This window comes from Aethalodelphis obliquidens, unplaced genomic scaffold (genome assembly GCF_003676395.1).
Source record: "Aethalodelphis obliquidens isolate GAN/ISIS:26980383/991018 unplaced genomic scaffold, ASM367639v1 scaffold1, whole genome shotgun sequence".
Lineage (NCBI taxonomy): Eukaryota > Metazoa > Chordata > Mammalia > Artiodactyla > Delphinidae > Aethalodelphis > Aethalodelphis obliquidens.
The window spans coordinates 45,469,258-45,494,740 of NW_020837945.1; the positions used below are offsets into that span (position 1 = coordinate 45,469,258).

The window sequence follows — 25,483 nt, forward strand, 5'->3', positions numbered from 1 at the left end:
AAAAAAAAAAAAAAAAAAAAAAAATGATGAGGCTTTATTTGGGAAGTACCAACCAGAGCATCTAGACAGAGGGAGAACAGAGGTGAGACAAGAAGAATGTGGAGAGATGCCACAACAGACCTCTGTGCTTGCTGCTTCTTCACACGGACCATGAAAAAAAAGCGATTGAGAGACGTGTCCACTAACCATGCAAAGCTTCTCCAGATGGGTTGCATGGAGAAACCATGCTTGAAATCATTCATGGCAAGAAGGAAGAAGGAGGAATTTCTCTGTCCAACTCCTTCCTGACTGCTGTTTCCGTTGGCCAGTGTTCACCGTATTCTGAGTTAATTCCCCCGTGTTTCCAAGTTGAGTGAACTGGCACCTTCAATGACCACATGAGATGTCAGGTTTCACATTCTTCAGTGTGGTGTATCATTCAAGTCCAGAGTGGTGGAAGTCACAAATTCTGAGCCTATCACTGATGGAACTGAATGCGCGGAGATGGACTTGGCATTCCCAAGGCAAGGGCCCGGTCAGCCCTCAGGGGTGGCATCAATGGTCCACGAGGCAGATGAGACTGACAGAAGCTGATACATTCCCTAATACTTATGAAACTTTTAGGAAATCAGCTTCTTCAACTCAGCTGAACAGAATATCAAAAGTCAAAGCCACTAAGAAAGAACCTTCAGCTTTAACATATGACAACATCTAAGTGTGGGGTATAGAGGAAAAAGAAATGCAAACATACACACACACAATACATGTATACAAGATATGCATACAAATATGTATATTATATATATAATTTTCTTCAATATCACAAAATATTTAGTACTGCATATTATAATCCAACCACAACAAATGGATTTTTAGAAAAACGATTCTGAAAAGATGTGGGTTTTCAGAGCCAGTATTCCATTGGTGGTAGACCATGGCAGGCCAGGCCTCACACAGCAGGGAGAAGAGCGCAAAAGGCATTAGGAAGGAAAAGAACGTTAGGAAACCTCGCACAGGCCACATCACAGGCCAAAGGCCAGGAGGCAGGTGGGTTGTGTCATAGGGTAAAGTAAAGGGTTTCCCTGTTGGTGAGCAGAGCATAGTACCCAGAGCATCTGGCAGTGGGTCATGAAGGGTAGTCCAGGAAGACAAGCAACCTGTGCTAGTCACAGCTAATGGATTTTAGGGTCAAGAAGTCCTTGTATGGGGGTAGTAGTGGCCCCAGAGCTTAAGAAAGAGTCTGTATGCTAGTGATGGCTGAGTATTCCTTCTTGGGGAGATCAGAGGGTATGAGGGCAGAGAATCAGATTAAAGGGCCAGACAAGTCATTCAGTTACTAATTTTCCTGGGTTAGAGTACACTGACAGCTAGTGATATTTTTTTAGCAAAAATTTATTGAGCACTTATTATATCTGATACTTAATATATATTTCAGACTAGCAACAAATACAAAAATTCTATAATTTATTGTGTATTTTGATAGTCTAACATGGTTCTCACAATCATAGACCATCTGCATATATAATTTCATTTTAAATAGTAAAATTTAATATTACCATTTGTATTTGTCCGATAATGATTACCTACCTTCTTGACTGTTGTACAGTATAATTTATACTTATTTGACATTCACATTTACGTGTAGTCCCTTCCTCCTTCTTTTCCATCCCCCATCAAGTGTAATGCAGTCAACTCCTTAAATGATAAGTGGTAGAAATATTCTATAGAGATACCTAGCCATTTCCCCAAATATATAAATTGAGTGTCAAGTTGAAAATAATGTAAAGTATCTACATTCCTAGTTCAGTGTTCTCAAAAGTAGCCCATCCTGACAGCAGGCAAGAGTATCCTGCTCTGACGGTCTGACCGTTACACTCCAATTAAATATAAAAACAGATCTGAATCTTTTTCACCCAGTTGTACTGTCAAGGATAGTGTAACTTGACTGTCATATAGAGCTCCTTAAATCAGCCTGCCAAGAAAATATGATTGTAGTACAGATTTTAGCATTCAGAAATATACACTCCCCTTTCACTTACACAGATTTTGAGGGTCAAAGCTATGCATTTTTATGAGATATTATCTTTCAACCTTTGTGAAGATCAGTGTATTAGAATAGAGAAAACTTTTTCTCCTTTACTGCTGAAGTGATTTGGTACAAGGGAAACACTAATGAGGATTTTTTTATTACTTACTGAAATTTTCCATTGGACAAAATGAGAAAGTTTTATTTTAAAAAAAGATGGATGCAATATTTAAATTCCATAATACTTTTGGAAACTAAGCATCTGTTCAAAATAGATGAATATTTAGAAAAGGGATAAAAGTGTGGAGTTTTGAATTTTCTTAGAAACATGATGCTTCCAAGAAGAGTCGCAGCATGTTTCAGCAAAAATTTAAACCCTAAGAGCCCTGACTTATAAATCTAAGCGAAGAGAGAAACTTTTAGAAGTAGATTTTTTTCCATTTATTTTAAATGTAATATAGTTCTTATTATAATTCCTAAAACTGATGAGTTTTTAGCATTTTTCTGTGACATAATGGGTACAGCAACCTAATCACTCTTTCTCTTATTATTGTCATTCCAATGGTTATACTTTTAGACGGTGGCATGCAAGGCATCCTGGCTTTAACTCCCATGGGTTGATTGAATCACATTATGTTTTTTAACCAGTTAGATCATAAACTCCATCATTTAACACAGTGAATGACTAAAACCTCTAGGACTTTCTCTTCAAATTAAAAAGTCCTAAATGAATATATCCAAGTTTAATACAGTTAAGCTATCATCCCCATTTTATCATCATCAACGTGAGCACCCGCTGTACTAAATGTAAGATGTCTCTTTTTCCTTGAATTATAAAAGTTAATCTTTCCTTTTTAAGAGATACTTAGGAGAGGGAGGGTGGAGTCATTTTAGGGCTCATGAAAGTGAAAGATTGACAGCACTGGCTGAAGTCAGACAGAAAGCAGTCAGCCCTGGGGAAGCCTTGCTGACAGCGACGCTAGCGCACTACAACGCTGGCATGAAACTTCCTCTAGGTTCCAGGAAGAAGCCATTGGGGAAGAGCCTGTCAATAATGTAAAACTGGGCCAAATCGTTCTGGTTGTGGACTGTTAGCAAAATCCTACCCAAGACTAATTGGAGATGATCAAGCTCATGTTTCAAATGAAAAAATATGAGCATAGCCATCCTCAAATGAAAGGAGCTTTCCTGCAGATTAAGATGTTATTTTTTAAATAGTATTTTGGGTTTAACATCTCAGGTATTTTTCTACAAGTAGATTTTTTCTTCCTGAACTATCATAGCTGTGCTTTAAGTTCAGTTTTGTTTACCAGAAAGATATGAAAACAAGTTTAATGCTGTGAAAGATGTTTACTTAGAGCAATAACATGACAAGCAGTACTGAATATATAGCAACTTGCACATCACATAAAGCTTTCCAACCAACACTGGCTTTAAAATCACCAGTGAACTAAAAAACAAAACAAAACATAAAATTAAAACCAAGGGGGCTTCCCTGGTGGCGCAGTGGTTGAGAGTCCGCCTGCCGATGCAGGGGACATGGGTTCGTGCCCTGGTCTGGGAAGATCCCACATGCCGCGGAGCGGCTGGGCCCGTGGGCCATGGCCGCTGAGCCTGCGCGTCCGGAGCCTGTGTTCCGCAACGGGAGAGGCCACACAGTGAGCGGCACACATACCGCAAAAAAAAAAAAAAAAATTAAAACCAAGGGTATAGATGAAAGCCACCATGTCAAAAATACAATCAAATAAATCATCTTCTTTTGTGTTTAAATGATGGATGAAGCTTATGGTAACCATAACCACAGTTTTTGACGCCTTGAATTGCTTCAGAAACTTGACCTTCAGTTTATTTCTCTGGAGTATAACATTGAGCCCATGTGAAGTCTTTTCCCCTGAGCAAATTTGTTGTCAGAAGGGGAAAAACAACTAAAAATTGATCCTATAGAATTTCATAAATGACAACACTGGAAAACAACCTTTCTGAGTGAATTTTCTTTCTTCTACCTAGTATACACATATATGTGAGAAAAAAAATCCAAAAAGTTGGACATTTGTCCTTCCCTTCAGATAAACTGCTTAAACTGTGAATTTAATATAGACTAAAGCACACAAAAATCACTATGGATTAAATAGGGAAACGGTGGAATGTTTTTAAACATAGCATTATTAATTTTAAATATCATAAGAAATCTTCCTAGTCTAATTAGTAGGTCCTTAGAGGATTTTCCCTAATAAATAAAGTGTGTATAAATGATGCTTCAGGATGGTCCTTGAGAATTTTACAAAATTAGTTTTTTAATATTCTTCCCTCAACTTTGTTTACATATAATTTATATGGACTCTCCATTTGGATATGTTAAGAAGAGTAAATGTCATCCTAGTATTCTCTGGAACATGGCAAATAACTAATCAGAAATTGAAATAGATGTCTTTAATGTATAAAAATTTGGTGCTGTATGTGACTATTATAGGATTATTGAGTAATGCTACTAACTTCCTAGAGATGGCAAGATGTTCCTGTTTCTGCTCTTGCCTCTATCTGTCCCCTATTCCCCATCCACAGTGCAGCCAAAGTGATCTAAAAATAACAAAACAAAACCCCTATTTTGATCACCCCATTGCTTGAAGTCTTTCAATGGCTCTCCATTGCCAAAAGAAAAGGTTCAGATCCTTTAAATGCCTTAAGAATCCTTCATGATCTTTAAGCCCTTCGTGATCACTGCCTTGCTGACTTCTCTAGCCTCTCTCTCTCCCCACTCCCTCATCTCACACTCTACTCTCCAACTGCACTCGAATTCTCTCAGTACCTATAAATCTGTTATACTCTCTCTTGTGTACCTGCTCTTTTCCCTGCCTGGACCAGTCTTTCCTCCCCCCATCCCTGATCTCCTTTCTTTTATTCATCTAACTCCAATCTTCCATAAGGTCCAAGCCTAGACATCATTTTTTCTTGAAAGCCTTCCCTGACTGTCCCCTATCATGGCATCTGTCATATTTCATAACATCCTTTAATACGTGTCACCTACTAGATGATAAGCACTGTCATGATCTTATGCTATATCTCCAACTCCTTTAATATTAATAGAGTATCTATTATGCTCAGACTCATCTCTAAGCTCTGAAAAAATAGCAAAGAATCAAGTGAAGTCAAAGTTCAAATTGTATTCTGAACACACAACAAATATTTGTTGGCAAGAACAGTAAAAGAAAACAGGACAGTAGAGAACAAAAGAAGAAACAAAAATGAAGTCGAGAAGGGTGTACAGAGTGAAATAAGAAAGAACGAGGAGACATTCAAGGTAAAATGGAAAGGGCTCATAAAAGTTCAAGTTGATCTCTTAAAAGGCCCCACCCACAACTAGATAGGCTCTCGTTCATTTAAAACTTTGCCTTTGTGATATTATTTGGAGGTGGTAGAGATGGTTCCTTGCTTCATTCTACCTGTAGCAAGTACATCCATATTGTCACGTTATGCCATTCAGCGTTCCAGCGATGTCCTCCAGACCCATCTGCTGTCCACAATGAACAAGGCTTCAGAACCCAAATGATATATTTAAGCCTGAGCAAAACAAGCTGGAAGCTTATTCTAAAAGCATTGATTTTCCAAAATTTATTCACTGGGAAAATCTGCTGTAAGACAGTGAATATGTTATGCAAGTAAAATTAGACCTTTCAACCTGCTTGGTATGATGCATGGTTGCACACACTTATTGCAGGTGATTCTGCCAAAATTAAAAGTAATTTCATTTTTTTATTAGACATTTAGTGCAAAAGGTCAAAAGTGACGTTTAGGATCCCTGTCATCTCTTATGCTTAAAAAAATTTTTTTGACTTATTTACAGCATCTTTATACCATGTGATGCAGATCTTTAAGCCACAACAAAATTAGGGTGAAAATAAATAAACAAATCAAACCAAATTGTGTATAATTTTGCATACAGAAACCATGACAGATGCATCCTAATTGTAAACTCCTGTTTCCTAGGAACACATTTCAGGTTATGGTGCCATTATGAAGCCCCATCGCCTACCGCTTTAAATGTCTAACCAAGCCTTCAGTGACATGGCTATTGTTGTTTCCAACTTCACGGCCACTGGCTTCCTCCTTGGACTCTAATGGACAGCAGTTTTAGACAACTTGCAATTCCTGGAACATATTATGCTGTTCCACCCCTCTGTGCTTGGAACTCACTGTTCTCTCTGAAAGGAGGCCCTGGCCTCTTTGTCTCACTCATCAAACTCCTACTTTTCTTTTAACTCTGTCGAAAACATTACCTTTATTAGGACGCTTTTCTGCTTCTCCCCATAGCCATCCCAAACAGCTGACCCTCCATTTTTGCTGCCAGATGCATCTTGTACAGACTTCTGTCAGAGCCCCTACCCTCTGTGCTGCCATTATTTGTTTAAGTCGGTGTCTTTCCTACTGTAACATGATCTCCCTGAGGGCAGGGAGGATGTCTTTGTGATCTCAAGCCCTGGCACGTGAGATGTGTTTTGAAAAAATGTTTGATCATGCCACCTTCAGCACCTCTCTGGGCAATGCCCTTTATCAACTGAAAATTTTGAGTGGGAAATTTCCTTTATTTTCCTTATCATTAACCAAGTTCGTAATGATGACTAAGAAGGAACGAAGAAGGGAACTTTGAATTCCACTTACACAGTATGGTTCCGAGACTGTGCTTTTCATTTTACCTGATTTGCCTAATTCATCCCTTCCAGTCATCCCCTCGGCAAATAATCATTAAATTCCTACTATAATCAAAGCACCATGCTAAATACTATAAAGTAGATTGCAAAGAAGAATAAAGGCCCCTCCATGATTTTTATAACCTTTCTGGGAAGACAGTACATTCACAATTTAAAAAGCCAGAGAGTACATAGAAGGTATGTGTTGGTAAATGCCAAATGAAGCAAGAAGACACTGGGGGTTATAGGCAGGCAGAAGAGAAGTAATCACTTCAGTCATGGACAAAATAGCACCGGAGGAAAAACTGACAAGACGGCATTCCACGCTGGAACAATGGAATGAACAAAGGTTTGTATAAATTGGCTCTACTAAGAACCTGAATATATAAGAAACCTGTTCTCCATATTTTAATCATTTTATCCCAACTTTAAAACTTATTGGGAATACTAGCATTTTAATTATTCTCTCAGCCAAAGTCTACCTTTAAAATAGAATTTATTTGCATTAAACCTTGTTTTGGTATTTCCAGTTCCAGGTACTTCCAGATTTTCCTTAAGTTCTTACCCACCTTTGGATGTGAGCCCCTCAGCCTTGTCCTTCCCACCGAGCAAAGCTCTCTCAGTCTTTCAGAAGACTGTGCCCTCTCCTCTGTTGAGTGTTCATCGGTCTGAGTAGCTGGTCCCAAACAGACTGCCTCTAAAGATGTCATTATGTCATCTTGCCTCGCCTGTTCAGGTTACGCTCAGAAGTAGCCTTTCTGAAAATGGGTAATTTGAGGTCACGGTTCCTCTGAACTGATATAGCACAACACTGCATGCGACAGCTACAAGAGAAGACCTGCTTCTCAGATATGTTCAGTCAGAGCACTGTGGATCTGTCAAGAAGAGTCTGATTTAATGTATAAAGTGCCTGTGGGCGTAACAGTGACACAGGGAGCAACTGAGCTCGGCACTAGCCCTTTCTGCTACGTTTCCTCAGGCAGAAGTGGAGGTGGTCCCTTCTGTTTTAACTCACTGGGGTATTACATGTTTTGACAAATCATAGAGTATTAAACGTCACATGAACTGCAAGATCACACAGTCCAACCCCTCAATTTACAGAGAATCTGCAACTTGCCCAAGATCACACGACAAATTACGGTAAAAAGGGAGATTAGAAGCCAGGGGTTTTGCTTCACAGTCACTTTCTCCCTCCACATGGTACACTTTCGCTCCAAAGCAGGCACCCCTGGGTTTATGAGAATCACCACTGTGTATGCCCCGGAGTCCTAAACACTTTGTCCATCCTTTCTGAATATTTTTTTTCAAACAGGGTTTCCAAATAATACTAGTATAAATACAGACATACCTCATTTTATGCAATCTTTTTTCCTAAAGACAGGATCCGAATTTTTTCCCCAAATAAAGAGCACCCAACTGTAGATGGAGATGGATGGTATAAGTATTAATCAGTGCTTATTATTATTCTCACAGGACAACTGATAAGAAAGCAAAGTATTTGCTCTTTAGTGGTATACATCAGTTTGAGGCTATTCAGATAAAAATGCTCTTAAACACTCAAGTGTTATATGCATAAAGAATTATATTATCGTTTGATATATTATATTAGTGTTTAATGTATTAAATGTCTCAATATTAATGGCCCCAAATAATTAATCCTTTATTCCCCTTTATGATTTATGTGAAACATTTTTAGAAAACTATTACTTCTATGCTAATTTCCATAGGTCTTTGCCATAAAAACTATAGATGGAAACTTTAAGAAAACTTCATTAAAGTACACTGGGGAAGAATAGGCGGGTAGCTAGGCTTCTGAAGAACTGGATTAAAATGAAAAGAGAGAGAGAGAGGAGAGAGGAGTGACATAAGGAAGAGTGCTACTGTCCAGAGAAGAGTAGGAGTGTTTTTTTAACTCTGTTAGTATCAGCTATCCTCGTGGGACCTTACCATACAGTATATTTGTAAAATCATAATGAATGATACATTGTTTTTTTTTTAATTGCCTTTCCTGTCAGTGGTTACCTACACTCAGATACAATGACAATTCTCATAATAATGTATATGATTAATTCTCACACAATAGTAACATTGTGTCCTACTTCATCTACCTTATAAAATGGAGAAGAAAATCTAATTTAACAGATATCCCCCAGAATAGTGTTATTCACTTAATGATGTAGCATCTATAGTCTCATCGAAAGAGGGTACTGAGAAATAGAGGGCAGTGAATTATTTTAGGGAGCAATTTAAGAGAAAGCAGGTAAAGGATTCTAATTCTTGAGGCTTTGAGCAGCACGATAAGCACCACTGCATTAAAGGAACAAAAAAAATTAGCATTCACTGAGCTGTTTATACATTTAGACAGTGAATAAAATGGACTGCAGTTTTAGGTAGATGGTGTGAGGCAAGAAAAATGAGAAAGTCTTTCCATAGTTAAGAATTTTTTTTAGAGAGTGGAAAACGAAGCTGACGAGGAGTTAGCTACTCATGTTTATTTGAAGTCATTTCTCACCTGCCCTATTCCTTATGAAAAACACGGTGTAAGTAAATTTCAGAAGTAGATAACTGTTTCATAATCAGAACAGGGAGATTGGGTTAAAGTTAGAGTAGGGCCAGGGGAACCGCAATGCCTGCAGGAGCCAGGAGGACACTGGAAATAGGTCAAGTGTGTCTGATGAAAGACTTGGTGACATAGTAGAGTGGCGTGGTGGTGCTCTGGAGAGCCCATGGCCTGTCTAAAGGCATTTAGATTCACTTGAAAAAAGACTTAGTCATGAAATACCTAACTGCAGGCCTATTTCAGCTAAGGTCAAACAGTTTGTGAGTTCTGGATTCATAAAATCCAAGACCCTGAGACCTCAGTGAATACCCACAAAGGAACAAGAAAGAACTGTTCAGAAGTCTTTGTTTTACGTACAAATGTTAAAAGGGTGTATTTCATATGTTTGTGGCCTAAAACAATGCTAGTTACCATAGATTTCTACAGTACTGGTTATCCTATAAAAATTGGTTATTTTTAACCAATGACTTAACATTTTAAAAATACTATGCCAAAAAGAGTCTTTTGCTTATAGCAAAAGTATCTCAGTCTAACACCTATGAATCCCATGATACTGATGCAAAGTCTTGTGTGTATCTACATGTGCATTTTTGAGGGAAAAAGTTTGTACCTTTTTGTACCTACAAAGAGAAGAGAAACACCCAGGAAAAGGAAAGAAATCCAGAGAGAATCATTATCAGGCAGGTCCATCTGTAGGCAGAAATCTGGGTGCCATAGATAATGTTCAGCCATGGATAATGTTCTTTGATGACAGAATTCTACCTATGAAAGAATAAGAGGAATGAGGTATGTCTTCAGTCTTGGAAGGTCACTGGTGGGGCAATAGCAGGAACATAGACATGGGACCAAACTCACTGGACCAAGATACACAGATTTCCTCAAACTGCACAAGACAGGGTCTAAATTATAGGAACCGAGTCAGAGCCTGTCCCTCAGCAGAATTGATGCCTCTGGTTTGAGAAGATCACCCCTGAGCCTGGACACTGCAGGGGGTGGCTCAGTGACTCGAGATGAGTGAACTGGGACACTGGTCTGGGCTGGAAGCCAAGCAGGTCCAAAAACAAGACAAATTTAAATACATGAATTAAGGAGACAAATAATATTTGCTGAGTGCCTACCATGTCTTGACAGCTAAGAGATGCTTCATTTGTACTATCTCATTTAATTCCCTTAATAAATTATACCTAGAAGCCAAAATATGAGAAGCTTTCTTCTTTACAAAAGAATTCATTGCATCATGGTCCTCAGTATTTCGTCAAGGAAGGACAGATATTATCCCCATATTTCAGAAGAGCATAAAACTTCACAAAGTACCAAAGTTGCTCTACATCAGCAAATTTCAGTGAAGGAGGAGAGTACATGGCCCTCTGAGAGGGGGTGGGGATGTCATTTTAAAAGATTTGCACCAGATAATATCTGTGCATTATAATATTTTAATTTGTTGATTTGGGAATACAAACAACAAAGAGATGCTCAGAGACGGGTTTATTTCTCAAGATCAGTAATTCTCAAGAGAAAGAAGAATATCCCCTTAATGAGAGTTGTTTGTAAAACTACTCTGTTGTGAGATCTTTCTGTGATTTGCTATGGCTTCCCAGGACACCGTAACAAATTGAGGCAGAATACCCCAAAATGCTGATACCCCACTAGCGCTCCCAGGCCACTCTGCCACAGATAATCCCACTGACAAGAAAGTATAATGTAAAGTGATCTTTCAGGAAACACATTAATGCCCCTTTCACTAAGTTTCCTCATAATGAGTTTTCCAAATAACTAATGGTTACTCATTAACAGTATTTTAACCTATTAAGAGTTAAAAAAAAAAAAAAAGGAAAAAGGCAATATATTGGTTCCATCCCATACCTTCCTAAAAGGTATTATCCATGCTGTTGCCTTCTTAAACAAAAGTGGTTATTTTAACTCTTCCTTACCACTCAAGATGATCACTGTGACCATTGACCTGGGATATATAAGAGTGTCCTTGTCTCCTTTGCTATCTGTCATCAGGCTATCTGTTCACACAGTTTAGGTACCAACTCATATGGCCTATCTCCTTACAATATAATCTGAGCTGAGACACTGTAGGCAAATATTAAAACTCATTACAGTTTACTATTTTATGATCATTGAATCAAGTCCCCTCATTCTGCATATCTCAAATAAAAGACTCAGAGTTAAGACTTGCCCATGGTCACTCAATGGATTATGGTAGAGCTGCATCTCACTTAGAATTTAAAGCTCATAAGGAAAAACATTATTTAGTCAAAATTGCCATTAGAAATTCCTTAAACTAATCTTTAAGCATGGTATATAGGTTTTCTGTACTATAATTTTTATACTCATTGGAGTTTGGGTACTACAGCAATAGATGGAGAAAATAAAAGGAAAGTCTGTTGGCAAATTGGTGTCTATTCAAAACATTTGCCTTTAAGATAACCATCAAATCCACTGAATGAGAAATGAGATTTTTATTGTGTTCTTCTTTCTCAATGGAATTTTTCCATTTGGTTTTAGTATTAAGCCTCTGTAACCTTACTATATTTCAATTGATTGTTCCCTCTGCTGAAGATTAGAGGATTAAGTTCTAAAACTCAGATGTGAGTTAAACACAACTATAATACAACTCCATGAGGGGTATAGAGTTTACAGGCACACAGGGCTCCTGGTTTCCCCTTTAGCACTTTTTCTGCTACAATCTCCCTACCTAGTTATTAGAAATCAAGCTCTGGATATGACTTGAAAAACAGAAAAAAGGTTTGCTAACAAACTTCTCAGTAGTGATATCCAGTTTGCTTACTTCCTGGTTCTCCTTTGTTCCCTAAGTGATTAAGCTTGCTACATAAGGGAGGTATTAGTAACTGAGAAGACTTTTGAGTTACATTCAGCCATTTTGATTAGTATCTTTGGTAACTTCTTTTTTCTCACAAACATATGGCAAAGCAACATGTAATGTTACAATGATTGTGATTTCAAACTTAAAGTACTATTTGTTCATTCCTGAAACCTGAAACAAACATCTGGTGGTTAACGCTTTGAGAAAAAAAAAAGTACCTTAGTGCATTACCTCTGTCTATGATTCAAGATCATGGGCAAAAATAAGTAGATGAGATAAAGCCACAGGAGTTTGTTGGTCCATTCAATTAAAAAAAAAATTTTTTTTTAAAGAACTAAAGTAGGAGTTTCCTCTAAAGTAGGAAAGACAGTACAGACCATACAGTAATCTTAAGTACATCTTCCTTTCTGTCTCATCTTGCACTTAGATATAAACTATATCTAGTATAGATCCTCCCATTAGAAAAAAGATTTGAATGCTTTCTTATCTCCATCCCATATATGCTCAGAATTATTGCAGTTTGTGCATACTGTCAGGTTCATGTTACCATGCGTTTTTGTTAATGAGAATAGTATCTCCTACATTAAAACTTCTGTGCCAATTTTTCATACTTAATATTTTAAGATTTATTCTAACTCACACTTTCCATTACAATATGACACTTGGGGAAAAAATCTGAAATAAAGATGTACCGTCCTTTTTGCATTGTTGCTCAACTTAGGGAAAAAATTTTGATTTTTTTAATGGGGGTAGTGTATTAGTCTGTTAGGGATGTCATAACAAAATACCATAGACTGTGTGGCTCAAATAATAAAAATTTATTTTTCACAGTTCTGGAGTCTGGACATCCAAATTCAGGGTATCAGCAGTTTGGGCTTCTCCTGAGACTTCTCTGTTTGGCTTGCAGGTGGTCACCTTCTTGCTGTGTCCTCACACGGCCTTTTCCCTGTGCTGCACACCTCTGGTGTCTCTTCACTTTCTAAGAAAGACACCAGTCATATTGGATTAGGGCCCACCCTCGTGACCTCATTTAATTTTATTACCTCTTCAAAGGCCCTAGCTCTAGATTGCAGTCACATGGAAGGTTAGTGCTTCAACATATGAATTCTGGGGGGAACACAGTTCAGTCCATAACATGTAGCAATGCTTATTAATCAAACACTCTGTAATATCTTCCCCTTGAGGAAAAAAGTAAAATCTTAGGAAGGAAAGTGATAAAGTTATCATTTATATGTGATACCTAGTTATAGGAAATATAAATTTATATGTGACTCATTTATATGAGATGTCATTTATAAGTGAATGCACATAAAATAACCCTTAACTCCGTTCTTTAGCCTGTCTCAATAGAACTCACAAAGATTTATTTAGCAAAGGAACAGCCCAGCAGACTAGCAAGTCACACTTCCACGTACTGTTTGCCAGAAGAGACCAAGAAATATCCAGATTCAGAAATGCTCGATGAGACTGCTGCTCTTGCATCTGCTCTGAGGTCACATTTACAGATTTGGTATTTATTCTCTGGAAGTGTGGCTTCCATATTTGAAAGAAGCCTGAGCCTGACTTAAGTGGCTTCAGAAAGCAGGGCCACAAGCCCGAGGAGCTTCAGCCACTAAACAAAGGCTGCTGCGGTGCGAGTGCACGAACACAAGTCGGAATAGCCTTGTCCCTCCTGCGGCATAGACCACCTAGTTTTTTCAGAACACTGTGTTCTGTTGGATCATTTACCATGTTCCCATTTCTGAATTTTTTTAATGCCCTGGGTTAAGGGTTGCCAAAAGTAGTAAATAAAAATATAGGATGCCCAGTTAAATTTGAATTGCAGGTAAACAATTAATATCTTTTTAGTATGAATATGTCTCGTGCAATATTTGGGATGTACTTATACCAAAAAATAATTCCTGTATGCGACATACTAATACACACAAAAATGTATTTGTTATTTATCTGAAATTCAAATTTAACTGTGGGTCCTATATTTTATCTGGCAACTCTACTTCGGGTTTAAGAATGAATCCTCCCCTTCCCGGACTCACCACCCTCTTAAACTTCCATCACCAACTTTGCAAATTTAACTTCCTGCTCTTAATTTGGTGGTGCCCCAAAAGGTGAAAACCCCAGGTTTCAGGCTCCCTTCTGTTATACTACTGTGCTATACGGTTATAGATACTCTGTGTTAAAACATGAAAGTTAGTTTGGCCCAACTTTTCCCCCCATGCTGAAATATTTGCATCTTTATATCAATGTTCCACAATACTACTATGATAACATTAGTTGACACTATGTGCTTAACAGTGTGGGGAAGAGTCTCTAAATCTCTAAACCTTGGGCTCAGTCAGCTCACCTGTAAAAAGAGGGGACTGAATTCAAGGTATTTTCCCCCAAGGTTCCTTTTAAGAATTCCTTGCCACAAGTCTTTAAAGTGAGGTTCTGTTAATGTTCTCATTTGCCTTGTGAAACCGAATTATTCCTATTTCGGGTGAATCTCTTTTCCCTTCAAGTAAGTGGCGTTTAGATTACTAAATAAGTAGTGTTTCGGTTACTCGATTAACGGCTTCCTCTTTAAAGATGTTCGCCCTAAATTCCTCAAGGGCCAGAGGATGCACCCTTTATTTCCCTCCACCCCACTCACCCTAACACCAGACTTTGAGCACAGCGGGTGATCAGATGATTGTGGTCCTGAAAGTGATGATAATGATGAAACAATTCCATCGTGGTGGGTTTTCTGACTGTCGAAAATCATTTGCTGGGAACAGAAGCCCTCTCCGCGCGGTAGGAGACCGCCGTCTGGGAGCCGCTCGTTGTACTCTTCCGCCATCTAGTGGCGCCAGGGTTGCTGTCCTTCGTTCAACTTGCTGTTCAGAGCTGCAGATTTCAAAAATTGTAAATCAAATGCGTAAATAGTTTTATTCTTGTCATTACAGTAAGAAGGGACTTATAGAGTGTTTTGAGAGATAAAATGTAATGTGTTGATAAAAATATAAGTATAACGCAATAGCAGACTTTAGTACCTGAACAGTGTAGACTAAATTCATGCAATTTAGTCTCTTTAATATGTTCAAATGTTAACTTGACCATAGAACAAGAATATAGACTAAAGAGTTCTAAGGAAGATATCTTTTTCAGGGGCTTTTGTATAATGTTCAAGGATTTTTAAATTTCAAAGAAACGGAATCGTAGCAGATGAAAAAGAGCGAAAGGGAAAGGAAGTAAAGTTCTGATAAACGTTAAATTGTTTAGAGAAAAGTCTCAATTCTGTATTTAACCATTTGACTTCAATTAAGTTAGAACTTATTATCATTATTATTTATACATGCAATACAATGTTTAATGAATGTTGAATGATATTTAGCTTTAATGTCCTATAATCTGGAACATTCTTCAAATGGCATGATAGTGAATTTAATTGTGTGATTCTAAAGTGAAAATAAATTTCTCTAATGAATGAAATAAAATATTTCTGAAGTGTGACTTCTTTCCCATTAAAGCTGTTTTCACTGAATAACTATTATAGAAAATATATTTCTGACATTTTAACATTATTCTGGTTTCTTTTTATTTAAAATGCCAGTGCAGCGTTTAGGTCTTTCTAATATATATTTAATTGCAATGCCACTTCAATCTTTAATACACTTGTGACCCAACTGAAAAAGTCTCCAATTTGTTTTCCAGGGTGGGAAAATACCCATAAGGTGGACAGCCCCAGAAGCTATTGCCTACAGAAAATTCTCCTCGGCAAGTGATGCATGGAGCTATGGCATTGTCATGTGGGAGGTCATGTCCTATGGAGAGAGACCTTACTGGGAAATGTCTAACCAAGACGTAAGTGCCACCCATAGTTAAACTGCCATTTTATGAATGCAGACATATTAGCATTGATGGGGAAATATGCCTTTTGCCCTCACTCAAATTAGCCCTTATCTTCCTGAGAGTTGTCAGGGTCTGTGGCAGCCTTTCACTCTGAGCTGTATTTGGTGTCATAAGGGCCAGCTGATGGACTTTGTCACGTAAGTACCTGATCTGTGTCTTACATCTGATACTTCCACATATATCACTCTAAGGTAGTGTGACTGTGCTTATGCAATAGCTCTGGCCTAAAACAAAAAACAGTGAATAGTGTTTACTTTTCATTTCTTCCTTAGAGCAATTTAATGTACCACTGTAAAGGGCAAACTAATTTAGACTAGATATCCCTTAGTAGAAAAAGATTGAATGCTTTCAGGCAATGTATTATCAATATGAGTCATGTCGTATGGTTCTTTTGAGATACATGACCCTCTTTGCAATCTGTTTTGTTTCCGTTTTATCTGTAAAAACTACCTTGGTGGCTAATAATACTATAGAACAGGATAGTTAACACACATTTGACCTCTATGGACTGTCCAAGGTAGTAGAGACGGTAGTCAAAATATGCTAGGATCCTGACAATGCAAGTAAACGTGCTGTCAGAGCTGCAAATATATTTTAATATCCCACTCCCTCATCCCAGAATTGAGACTTTGTCTACTCGTTTGCTTCCTCCAAGTATCGAATGGTTTCTGAGACAATGGCAATGGGAAGTCAGCTCTACTGGGTTTCTGAATGTTCATAAGGGGAAACAAAGACTATATGGCTATAGAAAAATCCCTAAACACGGTCAACTCCTGTCACATCTCTTCTCTGTTTTCCATTCAATTGCTTCAGCCTCCCCTCCACACCTCACACTCATTACTTTACCCCCGCCTCAAGTTGTCCAAGTATCTTAAGGGTTTGTTCAGTGACAGAGAAGGTCTATCCCTTTTGAATGCCAGACACAGAGAAGACTGGGTTTTGATTAGCTCACCATGGCTATTGTTTCTCCCTGCCTTGGAGTGTTACTTTAGAAGCTGAGTCCTGCTCAGTCCTGTGGGTGCCTACTGACTCTGCAGAGAATACCAGGTCCAGAAACCTACATGGCAGCAGGTTCAAGGTCATAAAACACTGCTCAATTTTGCTCTTTAAAGCACATCATCAAAACACAAAGCCAGGTGGCTCGGTCCTGCAGAACATTTGCCCTTAAGTACAGAGTATGCCATAATCAGCAGCCTTTCCTCCACTGCCAACACTTAGACTTTTTGGATCCAGACCATTTGCCTAGAGTTTACTGTCTTTCAGGGAATTTTATTTGAAGGAGCTCGTTGCTCTTTCCTGTCTCTGGGCCTTGTTTGGGGCAACTTGTGACCACCTCTCCAGCTCTTCTTAAAATTGAATCCCAGAAGCAGAAATTCGTCCCTTCTCTCCCTGAAGAACTCATCTTTCTTTCACCAGTTATCCAAGGTAATAGAAGCCCTGGATTCAGTCACCATAGTTCCTGCTCCACTCTTAACCCAAGATAATGCTTGCCTGCCTGTCCTAATTTGACCTGACTAAAATAGGCCATTGAAGCAAATCTCTAGAATAAAAAGTCCTCCTCCAGATGAGTTAAAGTCTTCACTGCACAGAAGAGCCCTCGGGTCAAGTACCCTCCTTAACTGGTACTCCATTAATCCTTGTCTTAACCTGTTTCCTGACAGACGTAAAATAAAAAATTGCCTAACTCAGAGGACTCCAAACTTTACTAATAATACATCCTTGCCAGTAAAAAGTTCTTGAGCATTCACAACTGACACATGTATACTTATTTGCACATTGTATACAAGTACTACCTACTAATATATTCATTTTTCATTAAAAAATATTCATTGGGTGCCTTCTCTGTTTCAGGAAGCGGAGATACAACAGAAAACAAGTGTTACACCTGGAAGGGACCATAAAGATTATCTAGTCCAACCCGAGTTGAACTTGGTTATGAAACTGAGGCTTAGAGAAGTGACATGATTTCCCTAGAACCACATAGTAAGTGATTTGACAGTGATATTAGAAGACAATTCTAATAACCTTTCAGAAGATGTTATGGGCAAGGAGAAGAGGGGAGAACTACCTCTTTCATGGTGGTTTAGTTCACAGTCTATGGGCCAGTGATTTCTTGCCCTCATTGAGTTTATATTCTAGCAAGAGGGAAACAGACTTTAAGTAAATCAGTAAAATATATAATATGTAACCTGATAATCACTGCTTTGGGGGAAAAAAGCAAGAAAGGAGGATAAGAAATGCTAGGGGGTTGATTTTAAATATATTATATATATTGCCAAATACATTTGTAACAGTCATTTCATTATGGCCATAAAAGTCATAGTCATTCTTATTAGACATGCATAAATAGTCTTTCTTACAATAGGATGAGACAAATAAACATAAAGAGAAGTTCTATTATTTTTCCTGCCTCCTGGATTATCATCTTGCCACCTGGGGTACATTGTACCACCAATTTGTTAACCACGGCCATGGTTATGTAGACTATAATTCAACAATGAAAGTGCCTCAGTTTCATGACCAATAAATACAATGAAAGGACTAGGTTAAGTGATTTTTAATATCCCTTTTAACAGTAACATGCTATGGTTTTATAATCTCTGGAGAAATAGTTTTATCATACTTGTCTCAGCAAAGGAATGATTCAGATTGTTCTTTTCTCAAGTTTAGGAATCTCTGTGGAGATACAAGAAATCCGATAGGACTTCCACAGAGCAGAGCATGTACAGGTGAAGATACCAGACTGCAAGACAGATTTTCTAGGAGAGCAGCCTCTGAAAGAAAAAGCCCAAATGTGTAGTTTCCAACACAGACCCCCATGTAAATTGTTCTTAACTGTTGCCTAGAGTAGTCCAAACCCTGTTGTCAACTCCTCCCTTCATGGATCGTGCCCAACAGTTCACCCAGCCATTCTGGCCATGTGTGTTGATGATCTGTGTCCAAGATGACCATTTACAGAGCCATTCTGTCTATTAAACCTCATTTGGCCACAAAGACTATATCTGGAATCAGAAGAAGTTGCTGCAGCCAGGAATAGACCCCTGGACATTAAGCCCATCCTCATTCATTCAGGGTTGCCATTGCCCACAGCACAAGGCTGAATGCTTCCTCCGCCCAGAGCTTGGTTGTTCTTCAAGGACCAGGTAAGGACTAAGCTGGTTATTTTCATGGTCTTTGAGTAGCTACCAAAGAATATGCAAGCAAGAATCTGAAAAGAGGAGAACAAAAAGTTCTGGGGAAAATAAATAAAAAGCCAAACCCTCTAGGTCCTCAGATCAATACAAGAGGAGAGGAAAGTCCTAAGAGCTAAAATCTTTTATGTATCTTGTGAATATTTTTGCTGCTGCAGTAGAGTTGAAATTCTGTTTAGCTTAACATATTGGAAGTCAGCGTATCTGTGACAGATCCTGAAACCGGAATTTCTATTTGGAAGCAGAAATAGCTTAATCAAAACTTTCCAAGCTGCTCTCTCCAAATATGAGTTATTTCCTGTTTGTCCTGCATTTCGCATGTTTGATCAAAGTTCAGTCTCGTGTCTGACTTTATGCAACCAAGGTGTATTTTAAATAAGGAAAGTCATTTTTAGACAGTAAAAATTCAACTATGCTCTGTTTTAATATTTTTATTACATTTTGGTGAGTTTAATTTATGGGCTTAGTTAAATATGGAATGTTAACATGCTTTAGGATTTTAAATGAGTTTAGGAAATTTCAGATAGTTTTCATGAAATAGTCCCTCCATTCTGCAGACTGTGGCATATTTCATTGCAATGAACAATTCTGAGTTTGCATAATCTATTTTCGTGAATAATATAATGATTTTCCCAAAGGTCAGTGGTAATGTACATTAGGACTGTACATAAGGAAATGAGAAAACACAGAGTGCCCAGGACTAGTCCATAAAAGACATACCAAACATAACAGTAGGTGCCATCTGCTTAGCCTTTCAGCCGTTACTGTTTGAACACATGCCAGTCACGGGGTGTGTGGATGGGGATGGAGAACTAGAAAATCCAGCCCCCGCTGCCGAGGAGCCCTCTGTGTATGTAAGTGAGGAGATGAAGTTCTGGCATTTCTAAGTCTTGCCCCTGCCCCCAAGTAGAATGTACACTCCTCAAGGGTAGACCTCAGGCCTTCTTTTCCTTTTTAATATAAATGACATTGTGTGAATGCAACATCGCTACTTTTTAGCATATGCCAAAAAAGCATGCATACTCTATTATTCAAAGTACTTTTGATTCTCAATGACAGAAACTCAATGTGAACTCACTTAAGTAAAAATAATTTTTTTCATTCATGAGACTAAGAAGGAGTTGAGCAGTGCTATATCTCGGGGATCGGCAGGATTTTTAGTGCTTCCCAAGCACTAGGTCCATTGACCTCATTTTCTCCTGTTGCAAAGGTCTTCTTCTTTGCTTTATTCTTCTTTATGCTCCAGGGTTCAGCATTCCAGCTTAGCCACCTCAGCAGAATGAAACCTTCTCTCTGTGAAAATTCATACACCAATCCCAGAGAAGACTGGTTGGCTGTGTTAGGGCTCTACCCAACTCTGAACCAAAACCATGCCAGGGAATGGACACTATGATCGGCCCAGCAAGGTTTAGGTACCAGCATGTGCATTCGGAGGTGGGTGGAGCACTGTGATTGGCAATTTCCCCATAATCACATGGAGTGAGGAAGGAAGTCCCCAAAGGAAAGCAGTTGTGCTGCCAGAGATATACTGTAGTATTCTTTTCTGTGCATTGTTTTCAAGAGCAGTTTTATTTATTGCAGTATCAAATGGCACCAAAATATTAACACTGTGTATCATTATATTCTAGTGCAGCAGCAGGTGTAGTGGAAAGATCATGAGAGCTTTAGAGCAGGGTTTCACAACCTCAGAACTATTGTTGGGCCAAATAACCCTTTGTTGTGCTGTGCGGGCAGGGGTGCTGTCCTGTGCATCTTTCACACCAATCCCGGCCTCTACCCACTAGGTGCGAGTAGCACCCTCCCAGTCATGACAACCGAAACTGCCCCCAGACATTGCCCAGTCAGAGATGGGGTATAAAAATCACTCCCAGTTAGAAGCCACTGCTTTAGAGCTAGAAAGATCGGGGTTGAAATCTCAGCTCTGCAGTTCACTGGCCATGTAATCTTAGGCAAGTGGTTACAGCTTTCTGAGATACTGTCTATAATGGGGTTCAAATTACTCAACTGCAGGATTTGAAAAAGTGAGAGATAATATATATATAAATCACCTGGTACATAGAAGGTATTTAATTAATCAATGGTAATAATCATAGCTTGCAATTTCTGAATTTATTATGAGCCAAGTATTTTAGGATATTGGCTCATTTAATCCTCAAAATAATTCTTTAAGATAGATACTCTTTTTACTCCCATTTGTAGATACGAGGCTTTCTAGAAAGTTTAAACAACTTACCCAAGGTTACTAGATGGTTAACGATAGAATTGAAGTTGAAGCCCCCTACTTACTCCTAAGTGCGTGCTTTCACCCTCTGAGCTATACCATGGAAGTCTAATTTTCAAAGGAGTCTCCGTACCACGCAAGCTCTACGTAATGAGATCAAAGCATCTTTAATTAGGTATGCCACTGTGTCGCAAGAGAAGTGTTTTCATTGTTTCCTGTCAGCAAAAGAATGTGGATTGACTCACTGTTGTTTGGAACTATAAATCTTTTCTGCAGTATTTTTTTGTCTTGATGTTAAAAATTTATAAAATGTACTATATTTATTATATTTATTAAAAATATTTAAGGCAGTAGCTTAAAATAAAATTCTAATCATCAGTATATTTAGCCTATTACCAGAAACATGTCACAGGCACATTGAAGGTGCATAGTTCCTTGCTGTTTTCTAGCATTTTTTTCTTTCTTTTTAAGGTATTGCAGGATAATGTTCTATGTTATTTTCATCCAAGTTCAAAATAATTGTTGTTTACTACATAGTAGGAGTACACTGTAATGCTAGGAGCTGCACTGGCTCCAAAGAGGACACCAAGGGCACTGCAGTTCTTACAACACTTACACTGTGTAATGTGCTTAACCGAAGAAAATGCAAGCAAAACATGAACAGCAGGCAACATTAAATAATCAAATCCCCACAGAGCTAATATGTAGGAAAAAAACTAGCACCACATAAATGAGAGGCAACTTAGCTCAAACTAATGATCTGAATGCAAGACTGGAGACTTGGATTTTGTTTGTTTTGTTTTTTTCCCTGACATGCTGCTGTTTTAGAAAAAAAAGAATGAATGAATGAAAAAGAAAGGAAGGGAGGGAGGAAGGAAGGAAGGAAGGAAGGGAGGGAGGGAGGGAAGGAAGGATTCACCTTGAAGTAATTTGAAGCCCAAATGCCTTCTAGGTATGGTATCATTTAGGTATATGCTACTCAGCTAGTTCAGTTTCCCAAAAAGAGAACCACTATGAGAGAACTTCTCATTTGAGGTTTAGTAGAAAACATAATACTGCCTCAGTGTTTTGGGGGTTTTTTTCTCCTTACTTTTCAAAAGCTTTTATATGATAGTGAGTTTTGCTTTAGATTGCTTTCTGAAACTTACCTGAAGAAAAAAATTAGAGTTCAGCTTTAGGATACTTTTTTATATAGATGATGTGGTTAGAAATAACCTTTTGACCTTACCTGAATTCATCTCTCTTTTCAAAATTTGAGAAGGAAGAAAATAACCTTTTACCATATTTTGTATTTGTCTTCATAATTGAATAACCTTTCTCAATTATAGGTCAGTATTTCAGCCAAGAATGGTGGATGTGTAGAATCCACTTACCTCAAATGCAGTATCATTTTATGACTTAGAGAGTCCAGTCATTTCCAATTTTTGTCACTGATTAGCTTTTCCAAACAATACTTTATTATGTAATGGTCCTTTTATAATGACCTGTGTAAGATACAGTAAACTGCTAAAGGCCCATTCCCATTATTTCAACCTTCCATATTACAGAGGGAATTTTTGCACTTGTTTGATTATGTTTCTACCAAAGCAATTTTCAAAATGACCTTCTTTTTCTCAGTTTTTCAATAATTCCTACTATTGGTACACAGGCAAGGGCAACATTTTAATTAAATACATACTAATTGCACTAACATGATGCATGTCTGTTACAGAGGCAAGAGTAATAGGGGTATTATGAGATTCAATCAATCACCACTGTAAGTAATTCAAATAGTAAGGTTTCAAGTAGAGGAAACCAATAACCAGTATGCTACTAACACAGTATAATTTTCAAGGGAAATATTTTTTTCTAAATAACCACAAAGCTAGAAGATATATATATACCAGCAACATTCTCATAAAAAATTAATTATACCTTCAATTTCTAGTTGGAAGAAATTTACAGTCTACTGCTCTTATAATTTTTATAATTATTTTTTTCTCTTTAAAGCATATTTACAAAGAGGGCTTTTTTTTTTTGCCAATTAGGACAAATATCTTGTTTTTATTATGTTCATCTTTAAAATGTAGAAAATGCCAGATTGTTACAGTAAAGGAAGTTCTTGTAAGATGCTAGATTATATCTTTTTTATAAACATTTATTTTCTATTGAAATATAGTTGAATTACAATGTTGTGTTAATTACTGCTATACAGCAAAGTGACTCAGTTATACATATATATACATTCTTTTCCTTTATGATTTATCCCAGGATATTGAATATAGTTCCCTGTGCTATACAGTAGGACCTTGTTGTTATCCATTCTGTATATACCATCTGCTAATCCCAAACTCCCAATCCAAACCTCTCCCAGCTCCCTCCCTCTTGGCAACCACCAGTCTATTCCCTATGTCCCTGATTCTGTTTCTGTTTCATAGATAGGTTCATTTGTGTCATTTTTTAGATTCCACATATAAATGATATCATATGGTGTTTGTCTTTCTTTTTCTGACTTACTTAGAATAATAATCTCTAATTGCATACATGTTGCTGCAAATGGCATTATTTTGTTCTTCTTTGTGGCTGAGTAGTATTCCATTGTATATATGTACCACATCTTCTTTATCCATTCATCTGTCAATGGACATTTAGGTTGGTTCCATGTCTTGGCTATTGTGAATAGTGCTGCTATGAACATAGGGGTGCATGTGTCTTTTTGAATTATACTTTTGTCTGGATATATGCCCAGGAATGGGATTGTGGATCATATGGTAATTCAATTTTTAGTTTTCTGAGGAACCTCCATACGGCTTTCCACAGTGGCTGCACCAACTTACATTCCCACCAACACTGTAAGAGGGTTCCCTTTTCTCCACACCCTCCCCAGCATTTGTTATTTGTAGACTTTTTAATGATGGTCATTCTGACTGGCATGAGGTGATACCTCACTGCAGTTTTGATTTGCATTTCTCTAATGATTAGTGATGTTGAGCATCCTTTCTTGTGCCTATTGGCCATCTGTATTTCTTCTTTGGAGAAATGTCTCAAAGAGGATATTTTAAAATCCCCTTTTCCTTTGTACTCATAAACTATTTTTCTATAGCTTTCCAATATTTTTAGTGGGCCCAGGAAATATGTTATTAAAATTGCCTATTATCTTTCTAAAATGGAAATGATGCATGAATGAAGAAATATCTGGTTTTTTCCTAGAGAGTGCTTGGTAAAATGGGCCTGAGTTTTAAGAACATTGTCTTCTTAAAGAAACGATTATTTCATAAAAGTAGATTTGAAATGTGTGTTTATATTTCCAAAAAGTATACTTTGTTGAGGGGAACTGGCATAGTAGTGAACATCATGATTCCCCATAAGAACAAAAAACTTTACAATTTGTATGGAAACACAAAAGACCCCAAATAGCCAAAGCAATTTTAAGAAAGAAAAATGGAGATGGAAGAATCAGGCGCCCTGACTTCAGACTATACTACAAAGCTACAGTAATCAAGACAGTATGATACTAGCACAAAAACAGAAATATAGATCAATGGAATAGGATAGAAAGCCCAGAGATAAACCCACGCACCTATGGTCACCTAAACTATGACAACGGAGGCAAGAATATACAATGGAGAAAAGACAGCCTCTTCAATAAGTGGTGCCTGGAAAACTGGACAGCTACATGTAAAAGAATGAAAGTAGAACACTCCCTAACATCATACACAAAAATAAACTCGGGAGACTTCCGGGAAGATGGCGGAAGAGTAAGACGCGGAGATCACCTTCCTCCCCACAGATACACCAGAAATACATCTACGCGTGGAACAACTCCTACGGCGCACCTACTGAACGCTGGCAGAAGACCTCAGACCTCCCAAAAGGCAAGGAACCCCCCACGACCCTGGTTAGGGCAAAAGAAAAAAATAAACAGAGACAAAAGGATAGGGACAGGTCCTGCACCAGCGGGAGGGAGCTCTGAAGGAGGAAAAGTGTCCACACACTAGGAAGCCCCTTCGCGGGTGGAGACTGAGGGTGGCGGAGTGGGGGAGCTTCGAAGCCGCGGAGGAGAGCACAGCAACAGGGATGCGGAGGGCAAAGCGGAGAGATTCCAGCACAGAGGATCGGGGCCGACCGGCACTCACCAG

At 38.2% G+C, this 25,483-nt stretch overlaps 1 protein-coding gene across 1 annotated transcript in view; it reads left to right on the top strand.

Annotated features, from left to right (window-relative positions):
• EPHA6 (EPH receptor A6) overlaps positions 1-25,483 on the top strand; it is an 861,061-nt gene that overhangs the window by 806,495 nt on the left and 29,083 nt on the right. The window contains exon 15 of the mRNA XM_027102862.1: positions 15,756-15,905. Within this exon, the coding sequence (XP_026958663.1) occupies positions 15,756-15,905 (150 nt within the window). The remainder of the gene's footprint in view (positions 1-15,755; positions 15,906-25,483) is intronic.